The sequence below is a fragment of the Cyprinodon tularosa genome, unplaced genomic scaffold (genome assembly GCF_016077235.1).
Source record: "Cyprinodon tularosa strain WSP-4 unplaced genomic scaffold, ASM1607723v1 ctg42, whole genome shotgun sequence".
NCBI classification, from domain to species: domain Eukaryota; kingdom Metazoa; phylum Chordata; class Actinopteri; order Cyprinodontiformes; family Cyprinodontidae; genus Cyprinodon; species Cyprinodon tularosa.
The window spans coordinates 2,982,687-2,998,214 of NW_024039141.1; the positions used below are offsets into that span (position 1 = coordinate 2,982,687).

Here is a 15,528-nt window from a genome sequence, read left to right on the forward strand (position 1 = left end):
ACGACCCGGTGAGTAGCATATTTTAAAAAAAGAACGTTTAAGGTTGTTTTAAGGACATTATCGGACATGCACAATGGAAGCAGCCAGGGGGGGATTCTGCATGAGCCAAAAAGCAGAGACAGGACCAATTGTCAAAATTTTGGTGTCGATCATTCGATTTCATCCTGGACACTAAAGAAAATGGGCTAAAAGTGTTAAAAACCGGAATTCTCCTTTAACATTTTCAAAATAAAAAATTTTCATTAGCCTATTAAGCTTTAGAGAGGTTATGAGAAAAAAAACACACTTTGTAAACTTTTTGTAAACACCCTTTGAACCCTTTTCCTTTATATCTTCTTTTGCAGAATAAGGCTACAGCAGGAAAGCCCATTGTTTATTTTCTGCAATTACAGGATTCTAAGTAAAAGATAGATAATTAGTTTTTTTTTTTAGTAATTTTGCATGAAAACACCGTCTTCTAAAGATAGCTGCTCCTGATTGCTCTGATTGTTATGTCAGCCTCTTGTTTAATGCTTGAATATGGGACTGATAAAACAGGAAAAAAATGATTAAAATAGAACATCGACTCGTCATGGATTCTCAAATAAGGGAAGACTGTTGCCTCTGTTCATTGGAGGATTACGGCCACAGAGAATAGTTGCAGCTAGTCGTATGGGAGAGTACTTCAATGACAAGAGGAAGGGGAAAAAAAATCAGGCTATGAGAAAAACTCAACAAAAAGCAAGCCATAAAAGTGATATCTGTGAAAGAAGGCACCCCGGCATGAGATCATGATAAACTTAACTGACCCTCTTTCAAAAAACTATGTGTCGAGTAAAAAAATCACACTGCAAATAACACGGTGGAGGCATTATCAGGCGGTGGGGATATTTTTCTTTAGCAGAGACTAAACTGGTTAGAATTGATGGTAATGAAGCTAGAGGATCACAAACCGCCTGAGACAACAGGGAACAATCCAGATTAAGGTGCAGAAGAAAGAGGAAATATCTTGTAGTACTTTACTTTAATAATAAATGCATCTAGCTTCTAGTAAATGAGGTCAGAGGTGAGATGCATGAAAATCAATCAACAAGTGGGAAAAACACAAAAAAAATCAACTTACTACATTGCGAATCACATTGTAGGATGTTCAGACACACTGTTGGTTCTTTTGTTTAGTTGGCAGCTTTTGTCACTAAACTAATCAATACTGCATACTTTATTTCATGTTGTGAATGTAATACATGACCACATTTCCTTTGTGTGAAATAATGAGAGAGAGAGGACACATGGAGCAGATAAAGGAGACAAAGAAGAAAACTAAAAATGACAGCACTCTGCTCTTTAACTACCTGCCGAGGCCCTCTGCACAGTATGTGGCACAGCTCACATGGAAAGCAGAGAAAATGAGCACCAGTAGACCAATCTACAAAAAAAAAAGGAAATGGACCAACACATTTACTTCACTAATGGTATAATTATTGATTTCTTCTGGCTTATTCAGCTGTAGTTTTTTCCTCCAAAGTGTTTAGCCACTCTTTTTATGCAAAAGCACTTGTGTTGGAGAAGCAAAAAATATATATTTTGACACTTCTCTCAGGGAAACTTTCCCTATCAGTAAATTACACCAAGGTGTGCATTTCAGCATGAAAAGCATGGAAACAAAAAAAAACATACAAACATTCCAGTCAGGACAAGTAACTCGAAGCCAAATAAATCCACCTATCTCAGGAAAAGACAGACTCATGGTTTGAACGCTTACGTGCGCTCACTAAGAAGATTTGACAGTGTGCACTCTGCGTGTGCTTTTATGCTTCACTGACACAGACGGGGAAAAGGCACAGGGAATGGATTTGCCCTGTAAAAATGACATACGAAAGCCGGGACAGGAAGAGCTTTCGGGAGGCGGTAGATATGCTACTATGATACACTCTGTTGACATGCAGCCCAAATGTCTCAACATTGTGTTGCACATGTTCCTACAGCTGATTTAGAAGGAGGAACAGGGAGTGCAATCTGGGTCAGCTCATTGCACACATTTTGAAGGGTCAGAAAAGGTACTTTACATATATAGGAATATATTGGCTGGGCCAGGCTAGGAAGCCAAGGAGAATTCAGCTGGGTCTTAATTAAAAAGTTTGTCCTCCAGAGCCAAATTGGGTTGATCTCTAACCCTTAGTGGGTCCAAATGAGGGAAATCAACTTCAAAATCTTGGTAAAAAATAGTCATATCCATAACCCTCCACCGTGAGAGTCAATGGTAGATTCCTTTTAATTAGTTACAGGGTATATGGATTGCAGCAGACAGCAGAGTTTTTTTAAATGCTGGGACAAATCCCAGACTACCATCTGAGAGCTTAATGGTAGTTTGGACATCTTCTTTTTATCTAGGTTGATGGCAAGTGACATGTTTACCATGACATAGCTAGACTGAATCGATAAAAGGTATGTTTGTGCTGCTTTGGCCCAAGGAGCTTCATATGAACTATTAGGTAAATAGTGAAAACAACTGTAATGATAAGAATAATATGTTATTTTGGAATGTCTAACATCTGGATTATTTTTCTGAAAAGCAGCTTGGAGTGATTGATAACATTAGCAGGATGGCCTGTCTGCTTATCCGACATCAGTGCGATAACATCTGAGATAGAAGTCAGACACAGACGTCCCACTTAGAGACACTCTCGTGGTTATTCTGGGGAATCCTAAGGCATCTCTGCACAAGAAGAGATACACTATATTGCCAAAAGTATTTGTTCACCTGCCTTGACTCACATATGAGCTTAAGTGACATCCCGTTCCTAATCCATAGGGTTCAATATGACGTCGGTCCACCCTTTGCAGCTAGAACAGCTTCAACTCTTCTGGGAAGGCTGTCCACAAGGTTTAGGAGTGTGTTTATGGGAATTTTTGACCATTCTTCCAGAAGCGCATTTGTGAGGTCGCACACTGATGTTGGACGAGAAGGCCTGGCTCTCAGTCTCCGCTCTAATTCATCCCAAAGGTGTTCTATCGGGTTGAGGTCAGGACTCTGTGCAGGCCAGTCAAGTTCATCCACACCAGACTCTGTCATCCATGTCTTTATGGACCTTGCTTTGTGCACTGGTGCACAGTCATGTTGGAAGAGGAAGGGGCCAGCTCCAAACTGTTCCCACAAAGTTGGGAGCATGGAATTGTCCAAAATGTCTTGGTATGCTGAAGCATTCAGAGTTCCTTTCACTGGAACTAAGGGGCCAAGCCCAGCTCCTGAAAAACAACCCCACACCATAATCCCCCCTCCACCAAACTTTACACTTGGCACAATGCAGTCAGACAAGTACCGTTCTCCTGGCAACCGCCAAACCCAGACCCGTCCATCAGATTGCCAGATGGAGAAGCGCGATTCGTCACTCCAGAGAACGCGTCTCCACTGCTCTAGAGTCCAGTGGCGGCGTGCTTTACACCACCGCATCCGACGCTTTGCATTGCACTTGGTGATGTATGGCTTGGATGCAGCTGCTCGACCATGGAAACCCATTCCATGAAGCTCTCTGCGCACTGTTCTTGAGCTAATCTGAAGGCCACATGAAGTTTGGAGGTCTGTAGTGATTGACTCTGCAGAAAGTTGGCGACCTCTTCGCACTATGCGCGTCAGCATCCGCTGACCCCGCTCCGTCAGTTTACGTGGCCTACCACTTCGTGGCTGAGTTGCTGTCGTTCCCAAACACTTCCATTTTCTTATAATACAGCTGACAGTTGACTGTGGAATATTTAGGAGCGAGGAAATTTCACGACTGGATTTGTTGCACAGGTGGCATCCTATCACAGTTCCACGCTGGAATTCACTGAGCTCCTGAGAGCGACCCATTCTTTCACAAATGTTTGTAAAAACAGTCTGCATGCCTAGGTGCTTGAATTTATACACCTGTGGCCATGGAAGTGATTGGAACACCTGATTCCAATAATTTGGATGGGTGAGCAAATACTTTTGGCAATATAGTGTATGTTCTACTCAGTTAAAACAAAGGACATCATATCAAGGCAGTCTGCATGAACAGTTGCTCTGCTTGTTTTGCTTCAAACAAAAAGTATACCAATACAATTCAAAAATATAGACAGATTAAAGTTAATACAGTATATAGTCCCTACAGCTCGGTCTGGGGATCTCATCTCAGTGGGACAGGCCTACGAAACCTTTAAAGGTCGGTACCCTGGAGGCATCCTGATCCAATTTGACAAAATCACCTAATTTGCCTCCATTCGATGGGGGGAAAAGCAGCACTTCTTTCATCTCCTCCACATGATGGAGCTTTACATCCCATTTCTAAAGCTGAACCTTGCCACCCAGCAGCCATAACTAATTATAGCCGCTTGTATCGATGACCTCTTTCTTTTAGGAATCATCTAAATCATATTACTCTAGGTGAGGGTCAAGAAGTAGACAGAGGAATAAAGCATTGGCTTAGCTCTTTTTTCACCACAACAGACCAGAGCAGTGTCGTCATTACTGCAGATGACCCGATTCACCCTTTGTTGGAGGAGAACCATGTCATCATATTTAGAGGAGCTTACCCTCATTCTTGCCAGTGTGCACCCTGCTGTCAGCCGCTCCAGTGCACCTGATGGTTACGACTTATAAACACCAACAGAGCCACATCATCTGGGCGTCCCATCAGAGCAAAGGTGAGACCCTGAATTTCCCCATAGAATGACTTGCTTTGAACTCACATGAGTAGAGAAACAAAACTGGATCTGGACTTGAACCCAATTTTCCTCCATGATCTGGCTCAGGGATTAATGTATTATTTTATGACCACCGGTTGGGGTTCAATGGACTGGTAAATGAATAGATTTTATTTTTGGCTTGGTTCTTTCTGCACCATGAAAAACAACACCAGTTCTGTTCCAGTTCGTTCATCCATCTCATACTCCATTCAAGCATCATTAGTAAACAAGACTTGAACTATGACCTTGGACCTGGAGTGAGCAGTCCCTCTATCTTGAACTGAGAACAATGGCCTGACTTCTCTGGCAACTGTAGAACTTTCATCTTTTCAAGTAAATAAAGCAATTTTTCAAACAAATAAAGATTCATAAGAATATATTTTATGCATGAAATCTGTATCCATAAAGACAAGAACGGACTGCTGCCAGGCACATTTTTATCTTATGGACCTAAGACATCCCTAGAGAAGACAAAGCAGCCCATATCAACCCATATCGACAATTCTTTGCAGCTCCTGCTTCTTGCAGCAAGATGACTGAATGTAAATGCCCTCTAATTGGACAGCAGATGATATAGAGACAGATAAAACACAGACACAGATTTCAGCCAGCATCCCATTCAGGATGGGATCAATACCTATCTGGTAACAGGGATTGTCAAATTAAATTTAAGTTGTTAGAAATGATTACTAGTGGTCAGATAAAAGGGCCTGGGTCCGTGATGGTTTGGGGTGAAATTAAGCATTGTGGGGAGTGACTCACCCAAGGTATGGGTGATCGACGCAACCCAGGATGTAAAGGATCAATGCAACACAGAGCAAAACTTTGATATTTCCTCCTGATAAGGCTTTGTGATTTTGGGGACCACAGCACACAGGAGAAGAGACAAAACTAAGCCAAATGCACACACTCATACCAAGCCATAGTCAAACTGTATGAAGTGAATTGTACTAAAAGGCCAGTGAGCATCCATTCCACCTAAGCCAAACCAGTCAGCCAAGCACATACAGCAAAACAAAGACTCAGCAGGAACTTTTAATCTTCTTCAGGTTCAATATGTTTCAGGTCTTCAGACTAAGACCCAGGAAATACAGGCAAAAATCACTTCTGAACAAAAAGAACTCACAAATATATTTGTTAAAAATGCCTTTTCTGTGCCATGCTATCCTTTTTGTCACCATGCACCATCGTTTCGTGCAGCTGAGATGGGATATTTCAGTTACTTTCTATAAATAGCTCAGCAAGTTTTGCAGTTGTGTCATCACTGATTTTAATAATTTCTAAAAACATGTGGCAGAATGCAGAAATCTGTACCAAAATTATACTGTTGGAAGAAAGATTTCTAGTTCATGTCCAATTTAATAAGAACTTTTTCTCTTCTCTTTAAGCTATTTGCCAGTTTAGGCATGCGCTGTTGATTTTACTGCTAAACATTGGGGCCTTTATCTTTGCAACTAAATGGTTTTGCTTTTGGTGAAAAACATCAAACTCATGATTTGTTTGGAGGTTTTTATGAGGACTCAAATGTAGAGGCTGACAGGCAGAGGTGAGTTCTTAAAAGGTTTAATGAAAGATCAGGCAGCAAAAACAGGAATCCAAAAATCCAACTTAAAATGTTAAACAAAAACAATCTGAGATAAAAATCAAACACAAACCAGAACCAAGGAGACATCAGGGGAAACCCATCAAGGAGCCAGGGTGAGAAAAGGTAAGACGAGGAACCAGCAAAGAGGGGCTGCAGAGGGAGTGTATTTATGACTGACTGAACAAAGGTAGGACTAATGAGCTGATAAGGAGCAGGTGTGACCAGAGCTGATGTGGAAGCCAAGGGAAAAGAACACAAGGGGGCAACAGAGGACAGACAGAAAAACCTAAGCAACTTAAATGAATCCAGACACACCAATAAAGCTAGAAAACAAGGAAAAACCTGGATGAACTTGAAACTGAAAACTTAGAGAAAAACAACAGAACCAAGATCGTTACACAAACATTGTAAAGTAACAAAACTCAGTAAAATAAAGCTCAGAGATGCAAGTAACATTATAACTGTTATTGCAGTCAATGTTTATATTGTTTCAATAAGCTGCCAGCTACAGTCCATCCATAGTGACAACTCAGGTACTGGGCTTTGGTAACAGTCTACTCTTTTCAGTATCTCCTGCTGTCCTCAAATATTCAGGACATGGTTCATAAAGTTCCCTATTCCCAAATTTACAATTAGCCAGTAAATAATAGTAATAATTAAACTTAATTGATCTCTAATTAGAGAAATTTACCTCTGCATTTAACACATCCCCTTGGGGAGCAGTGGGCTGCCATTGTGAGGCGCCCGGGGAGCAGTGTGGGGTTAAGGGTCTTGCTCAGTGACCCAGAATGGCAGTCTGTGGGAGTGGGGCTCGAACTCAGAACCTCAGTATTCCAAAATCTATGCCCTAACCAGTAGGCTGCCACTCCCCAAAAGAAAAAAAAAAACCCAATGTTACACTTGAGAATCTTGACTACATTAAGTTAAAATTTTCTCTTACAAAATACATTAATAAAGAACTGATTTATTTTTTATTCTAGAACTTCCATCTCATTGTGGGTGCAATTTGTGAATATTTACATAAATATGTATGAAATCTATACAGCAAATGAATGATTTATGGTATCTGTAATATAATTCGATGGTAAAGTGAAACCCTTTTTTTATGAAGTGAAGGGTTTAGATTACCTATGTGATGATGAAGTCTTTTGACTGCTCCATTATATAGGGGTTGCCTCAGCAAGTCATTGCATATTATGGTGAAAGACTTCTTAAAGTACCGCTATAAAAAAAATATGGCGCTAATGTTGAATACTGGAAAACCATCTTTTGTTTATTTATTTAAATATTGCACTGTTTTTTTTTTTAAATAACTTAATCAGTTTAATAAAAGTATGACTTTAGCTATTCTCATCAGACCTGCTCCACATATGAAATGAATGCTACGTAAGTTTGTGAAATGATTGTTATTTTTGATAGTATGAATTTCCAACATATCTGATTTATCAGGGCCAAAGAATGCCATCTTCTACAATGTGTATTACAATCAGAGTCTTGATTTCCCCTCTCACACTTGGAGGTAGAGCAATGCCTGGGGTCATTTTGGCAAAACAACACAACCTTCAGTCCTCTGTTGTAAAGCAACTCATTTAGATTCCCTACAAGAAGTAGCTTTTTTATTTTTTTTTTTATTTTACGTAATTTGAATTTAAAATAGTATTTTGTCTCACTTTTGAGAGCACAAATGGTGCAGTCAGGAGAAAAAACTCTTTAGTTTCCCTAAAGATCAACAACAGCAGATGATTTGGGGTGAACGCTTTTGCATGAAGTTCAGCAAGTTCTCCACGCACCATTTAGAAGAGTCTGCCTTTTTGGCAGTGTGTTTTTCTTAAGGTTTTCCACCCAAAAGGCTCCAGCTAAAGGATTATGGAGTGCCATCAATATTTTGTCAAGTCAACAACAAAACTCCACGGAGCATTGACATGTTCCATTATAGGAGCTTCTGCAGCAACATCATGACCAAAAAAAATGGGGAAACCAAACTAAGACATGTAGAAAAAAAAAAGATGCTCCAGAAATGACATTTCTATTTTGTTTCATACAATCACTACATGCTTCCCTTTACCTGACAATGACTCATAATAAAAAGAAGATGAGAGAAAATATTTGCCCACATGTGGCACTGGGCGGGACTGGCAATTCACTATATTGCTTTTTGTGTCCTTTCAGTCGACTATTCCAGTCAGGGATGCTTTCCTTGTCAGTTTATTGTTCAGAGCTTTCTGACAGGATAGCAGATTTTCCACTCGATGGTTTTTTATATTTAGTTCCATAACAAAATCAAACTTAGTCCCAGGCAAGCACATGCTAGTAGCGCGATATTTTGAAAAAAATAACATCACATAGTAACAGCCATTATGCCCTTTTGCCACCAGTACTCCTTGGCCCTGCTCTACACAACCCAATTACACTCTGCAAGTACAACTTTGCTGTTTTTCAGTACTGATACTGGCTTCTTTTTGGCCCCACTCAGCTCTGTCCATACCTACAGTACGCCTGAGCAGGGATGAAAAAAATCCACTACAGGTACTGAAAAAAAAAAAAGGAATACGTGATGGAAAGTCATGGAGGTGGAACTGAACTCCATGGTGTGCCAGTGGAAATTTACTAACAATAATTCAAATTTTTTGTTTAGTAAGTGGAAAGCTTTAATTATGTTATATTTTTTAGTATTCTGTACTGATGAGAAAAGAGGTATTGAATCAAGTTCCAAGAATGGATTCCATCCTATATTAGATTGAATTGCTGGTATTCAATGGAGGCTGTAAGGACGGTGAAATACTTCTTTTCTCCAACTGATCTTTGACTATATAAATGGATCTTTAAGAATTAACCTGAGAATCAAAACAGAATTGGAAAATATCTATATTCCTAATTTTAGCACAGACCTAATTGAGAATTAAACTAATATACCAAATGCAAGATATACTAAATTTATTATTTTTTTTTGTTTGACCTTAAACTATAAGGAGGATAAATCTCACAACATCAACAACTAAATCAATTAAGAAAAGCGTAATTTGCTTTACTAATTAATATAGCCACGCGGGTGCAACAGTAAATACATTTGAGCACAAATGTTGCCTTCAGGGCCCCTGGGTTCAGCATGTCCTTGAACTAAATAAATGCAACATTGCATACATTCTGCAGACATGCAAAATATTAATGTGAGAATCTTATGAATTTCCTAACAGCTTCATGAAGTAAAACCATGGAAAAGTACAAAGGGAAACTCCAAACCCAAAAATGCCAATTCTGGTTCATACGGAAAGGTGAGGATCTGCTAGAAGTTTATAGCAGCTTGGATACTAACTTCACTAACAATTCTCTCTTATTCCATAAATATACAAAATATCCTATTTTGTATATGTCATGGTCTTGGTTCTGCTGTTCTTTTCTTTGCTCCTTGTTTTCTAGATTTATTGGCCTAATTCCAGTTTTGTTGTATTTCTAGATTTATATTAGTTCTCAAGTTTTTCTGTTGTCCTCTTTTGCCCTCTTGTGTGTGTGTTCCTTTCCCCTTGGCTCCCTCGTTGTCTCCTCTCACACCTGTTCCTTGTCTGCTCGTTAGCCCTCCTTTTGTCTCTGTCTCCTATATATGCTCTCCCTCTGCTCTCACTCTTTGTTGGTTCCTTGTCTTAGCTGTCTTCCCATGCTGTGGTCTATGTTCCTCGTCTCTTCCTGGCTCCTCGTGTTTGGTTTTCCCCAGATGTCTCCTCTGTTCTGGTTTGCCTTTTTATTATTAGTTGCATTTTTGGATCCCTGCCTTTGTTTACTGTTTTGCCCCATTAAAACTGCCAAGAGATCTCCTCAGCCTCTGCCTCTGCATTTGGGTCCTCCAAACCACAACTAAAACCTGACAGTATAAATGTGCTTTAGTTTGATTCAGATACTTAAGCTAGAGAGTTACCAAGGCTAAAGCCATATCCTGCCTCATCTCAAAAGCTGTTTTACTGTGCAGATTCCACCAAGGCAAACTTGACTACAGTAAACAAATACAAAACAGACATTTAATTTACTGAAACTGTTCATTGATGTTGACAATAAGGGATGGTGGTTGACTACACATCAACTTCAGCCTCCAGGACCAACCCCTCTGGATTTATAGTACATGAAGAAGAGATTTTCCACTGCAGCTGAGATAATATATCTTTTAACAGATCCTCATCTTAAATCCTGAACTACCCTTTGAAAGTCTGCTGCATGAGAGCACTACAGTCTTAATGAACCCCAGTAACGATAAAGAACAGTTGGCCGTAAGCAGTATGTATTTGAATGTTTGGAGTATTGATTTGATGCCAGTGTTTGGGAAAACTTAAACAATTAACCAGTTTGCTTTTATGAAGCATGTAGCTTACAGCTTATAGTGATCCTCAAATTAATAATGTTATTCCACTCCCTTTATGACAGCTGCCTCCACTCACTCATGTGTAGCCTGCTCTCTTACTGCAATATTTCACCTCCCACAAGACTTAAAGGTGATTCTTTTTATGGGGACTTCAGAAGAAATCTTTTCTATAATGTTGTGAGACAGTTAGAATCCAAGCTTGTCACATTTAAACGCAATTGCTCAACTGTGCAGCACAGTTCAGTTGCTACACTGCAGCTGTTTAGCAGATTTCACAGCATCTTCATACTAACTAGAATGCCATTTTCCCATAGTTTTGCATGTCATTTTAAATCCATTTTAGTTTATATAAGCGCACAGGTATTTTAAATAATTTATCACACCATTGTTACACAGTACCCAGTGTTAAAGTAACATTTGAAAAGTTAAATTTATCACCAATCTGAGTGCATTTGGTTCCACTCTGAATTAGTGTTAAATTAACTCTCTATGTAGTGTATATTTTACTCCAGTTGCATTTGCAATAACTCTAAAAGAGTTAATGTCCTTGGAGTTTACTGTACATTAACTCTGTAAACACTCTTCAGTAGGGAAGAAGATAAAAAAATTGATCAATTTCAGTATAAACAGGGTATCTGGAATAGAATAGATTATAATAGAACAGCAACCGCTCCCTGCATGTGAAAGGCAACACGGTCCAACAGGAATGTTAGTTTTGCTGGGGTTCTGTTTCCCACCAAGTGCATCTGCTCGAAGGGGCATCATTGGACAGTACATAAGATGCTGTCCTGACATATTACACCGAAGCAGAGGCTGATGCCACCACAGAGTCAAAACAGGTTTCCAGGAGCGCCCCCTGCTCTCCAACAGATCTCCGTCTCCTCAGTAGGTAGAGTCTGACTGCCAATTTCTGCTGTTAGTTAGGAAGGTATCTCACATTTCCCAAAATTGTGGATGTGATTATCAGTTTGTATCTTCTCTGGTTGTGATGTCTGGTGCTGGCATTGATTTCACTACTCTTTCTTTTTGGCTTGTAGAGAACATTACGTTGCTTGGTGAAAGGTGGCGTCTACCTGGGAACTCAATACTGTGAGCAGCCTGATATATTGCAATGGTTCAAGTGGCCTGAAATCGTGGCAATGCTTCCCCAGTCCCATAAAAATGAAATAAAAACAAGTGATCCTCCAATCAATTAACTTCAATATGTGTATAAGCAGGAAAATTAGCTGGAAAACAAATAGGACTGCTCATACAAAAAATGTAAGTAATTTAAAAGGGAAAAAAAATTAATCTGAGCCTTGACCCTATGGTTGCTCTGTTTGATGTTGTAGAGGGAGAAGTGAATAAAAAAAAAAACAGCAGTATATTCTGTCCTTCACCTCTCTCCATGCCAGACAAGCTGTTCTGCTCAGGTAGAGGGAAGCCTCCCTGCCTATTCAGGCTCAGTGGATGGCTGACATATAATCCTGTCTAAAACTGGAGAAAATCAGATTCTCACCTCAACAGAAAGATAGTAGATTTAAAACTATTCAAATTTCTACAACAACCCAAAGTACCTATATTAATGATGTTCCTTGGCTATATTTTATAATTAAGAACCCTTTTTCATTATTCCTGGAATGATTTGGAAGGGTTTGCTCAATTCTTTTTCCTCTTTTTTATTTCGATGTCTTCTTATTGTCATATCATATGTGCAAGTTATGACCTACATTGAGCTTACTTGTGAATGTCTTCATTGATACTCAGATGCAACTTCTTGTTCAGTTGTATGCAAATCAATACAAGAGGTTTTGAGTAAAAAACTGAAAGAGGTTTTTATGACACAGTGAGACGCAGCAGGTCATTCAGTGAGTGAGATTTTCAGCACATAACAGGAAGGCTAAAGGGAGTACAGCAATGTTGCTGTTTTTCATCCTCTTTCAAACTGCTATCTGTTATACTGTTTTGATTTTTGGAAATCCTCGATTGAAAGAAAACATTCTCATTCTCAAGACATTACAATGTACACTGTGTCTTACTGTCTTATCCACTAATCACCAATATAAAACATCAAATGATGAAAGTCTATGCGTGTGTATATCCTTGGTCCTGTTTATTGCTATAGGCACATTATTTTAATGGGAACAGAATGGAAGCAGTGACTTACCCAGTTTTGGCAAAGTTGGTCCAGTAGGTCATAACCACAGCGCTGAGCATGACATCATTCTTGGAAAAGTTACAGGGGAAAAGGTCGGTGGGACCAATCATTGGAATTCCAAAGACATATGGCACTTCGTCCCCGTGGGCTGCGTCTGACCATGCAGGCTTCATAAGACTCTGGCAGTGGTGGTAAAATGCGTAGAAATAGGTTGGTGAACCATAGCGGGCGTGGAGATCAGCTGTCACCACTGACGGTTCCACCCACTGATGGTCAGTGAAGAGAGCTACCAGCGTTTTCCGCCTAGTCTCGGGGTTGTCCCTGTCTGCCCAGTCTGTGTACATGAACTTAATGGTCTCCCTTAGCGTGTCCTTTCCATCCGGGTATCCATACAGGCTGTCCACAAAATCCGACACAGAAAAGTCAAAGTCATTTCCAGAAACACCATCCTCTGAGTCCACCACGTTCTCCACAAACCGCAGGCCTTCACCCTGATTCACCCCCAGCATGATATCATAGTTGAGAAACTCGCCCTGTTCCATTAGAATCTCTGGGTCGTCTGGAATAACATCCCCATCAATGACGGGTCCAAAGGCCACGTGATACCTAACAGGTTGGATATCTTGCTCCACCAGCTCCCTAGAGCTCTTCTTCCGCAGGCAGTCCACCATGTCTGATGTGTCGAGGACATTGCAGCCCACCTTCTCTGCCAAGAGACGGGTGTACTTGACTGGCTGGTAGTTCACCGCCCAGCTGGAAAGGGCTGACCCACTCTGAATGATAGCTCTGTGGAACAGACCTGTATAAGGACACAAGGACAAGAGATAGGGGAATGTTTAATGTGTCATTATTAAGGATGATGATTCAGTTATGCACTGCGATACATGAGAGTTGTTAATTTTGTTCCTGCCATGATCAAAAGCGGTCTGTCAGCCACACAGCAGATAAGAATAACAAAGGCCAGACAGAACGAGTCCTTGTTGCCACACAGAACAATAATGGAATCATTGCTGTGATAATAAATGTGCAGATGGCCTGGTCTCACAGACAGAAGGAAGAAACAGCAATCTGTCTGTTTTACTGTCTTCCTCCTTCTACTGTTGCATCCTCTTTAGTACAGTATATAACCTTTCTTATGCACTGACATTACATCCCAAGAAGCGAATTAAGGTATACCAAAATATAGGTGCATTAAATGCATGTTTTATCTTGGGTTAAATACTTTCAAGAGACACTGGAGTTCACTGTCAGTAAGAGTTCTTGTCTGCATGGAACCCTGGGAAACCAACTTGTTCTGCCAACCCATAAATAATCAAACCCATGGTCACTGCTGTACACACTGTAAACTAAAAATATTGGTCTGTCATAAAGGGCCTGGTTAGATGCATGTATCATTGTGTTATTATTCAGTCCAGGTTTGACCTATGTATAAATAAGCTGAAAACTGTTATTTCTTGTATTTTTAGACATGGGTTTTATAAAACTCCATTTGTGCTTTAAGGAATCTCTCTATAGGGTATGTAAACAAGATGTGACCACTCTATCAATATGTAGGTTTTTAAGCTCATCAATTACAGTCCAGACTTATTAAAGAAAGAAACCTCTTAATTCATCACTAAAGCTTGGAATCCAATTTCAGCATCATGTGTGCAACAATATTTCCTGACACAGGCCACTGTGGACATGCAAATAAGATACAGAAACCATATACAGAGTAGGATGACAGGCCGTCTGTGGTCTGCGGCAGACCACAGACGGCCTGCCACCCTACATGTGAAATATTTCCCATATCGACTCTACGCTCAGGGCATTATGTCAACACTGCCCTGTGTACATTCTCAGGTGAAAAACAACTCTGGAGCACCTGCAATACTAATGCATGCAAAGTAGTCTACAAGACTTGGGCTGTTGTTGAAAATATTTTATGTTTTTTCAAAAAACTTTGTAGATTAGCAGTTGCAGGTTGAGAATCAGCTGCAGGTTCAATTGGTGAATATGGAGGATTGTTAATAAGGTAATGCTGTCATTCTGTATCCTGCAGAATACAAAAATAGTAATGCAATCAAGTTGTTTACCCTTGTTAAAACCCCTGCTGTGTCACCTGTTTATTTTCTAGCCTAACAACATTACCTTAAAAGTACCTTTATTGGTGTAATTTAAGTATATTTAAAGCAAGCCTCAAAAGTAGCAATAAAGAGTGCAGTTTACATAGCATTAATTACCCATTGTTCGCATGTATGGCAATCAGTCAAATAAATATAGCTGCGCAATGATAGGTGGTAAATTATTGGTAAACTATTGAGCCAGAGATCAAATTTAATGCAGATAAGGTAAATTTTCTATTTGGTCGGAAGCAGCTTGTATTTGTTGCAATTGTAGAGTCAAAAAAACGTAAGGACCTTACGCTTTAATGCTATAATACAAATAATTTATATATATAATTTCAATTTTTCTTTCATTTGATTAAAAACTATAGACTTTGGCTAATTTTGTCTAGTGTTATTAGGATTTATAATGTTCTGTATGTGTTCTTTACAAGACATGATGATTAGTTATAATCAGAAAGTGAGATAAGTTTTCATTATAAAATCCAGTCCACAGAAAAATGGGCAGAGGCAGTACAGAGCTGACTGGTTCCTGCAAGGAACCAAAAATAAGAGCAACCAACAAAAAAATGTCCTGTTAAAGGGTTGAACAAGCAGATCTTAAGATCACATCTTCTCATGGGACCAAAGGCTAGAGGGGTTAAAGATTAGACATCAGCCAGTGGTTCTA

General features: G+C 39.7%; 1 protein-coding gene across 3 annotated transcripts in view; it reads right to left on the bottom strand.

Annotated features, from left to right (window-relative positions):
• nlgn3a (neuroligin 3a) overlaps positions 1–15,528 on the bottom strand; it is a 277,721-nt gene that overhangs the window by 11,780 nt on the left and 250,413 nt on the right. For all 3 annotated transcript variants that reach the window (XM_038299165.1, XM_038299167.1, XM_038299166.1), the window contains one exon: positions 12,763–13,552. In XM_038299165.1, the coding sequence (XP_038155093.1) occupies positions 12,763–13,552 (790 nt within the window). The remainder of the gene's footprint in view (positions 1–12,762; positions 13,553–15,528) is intronic.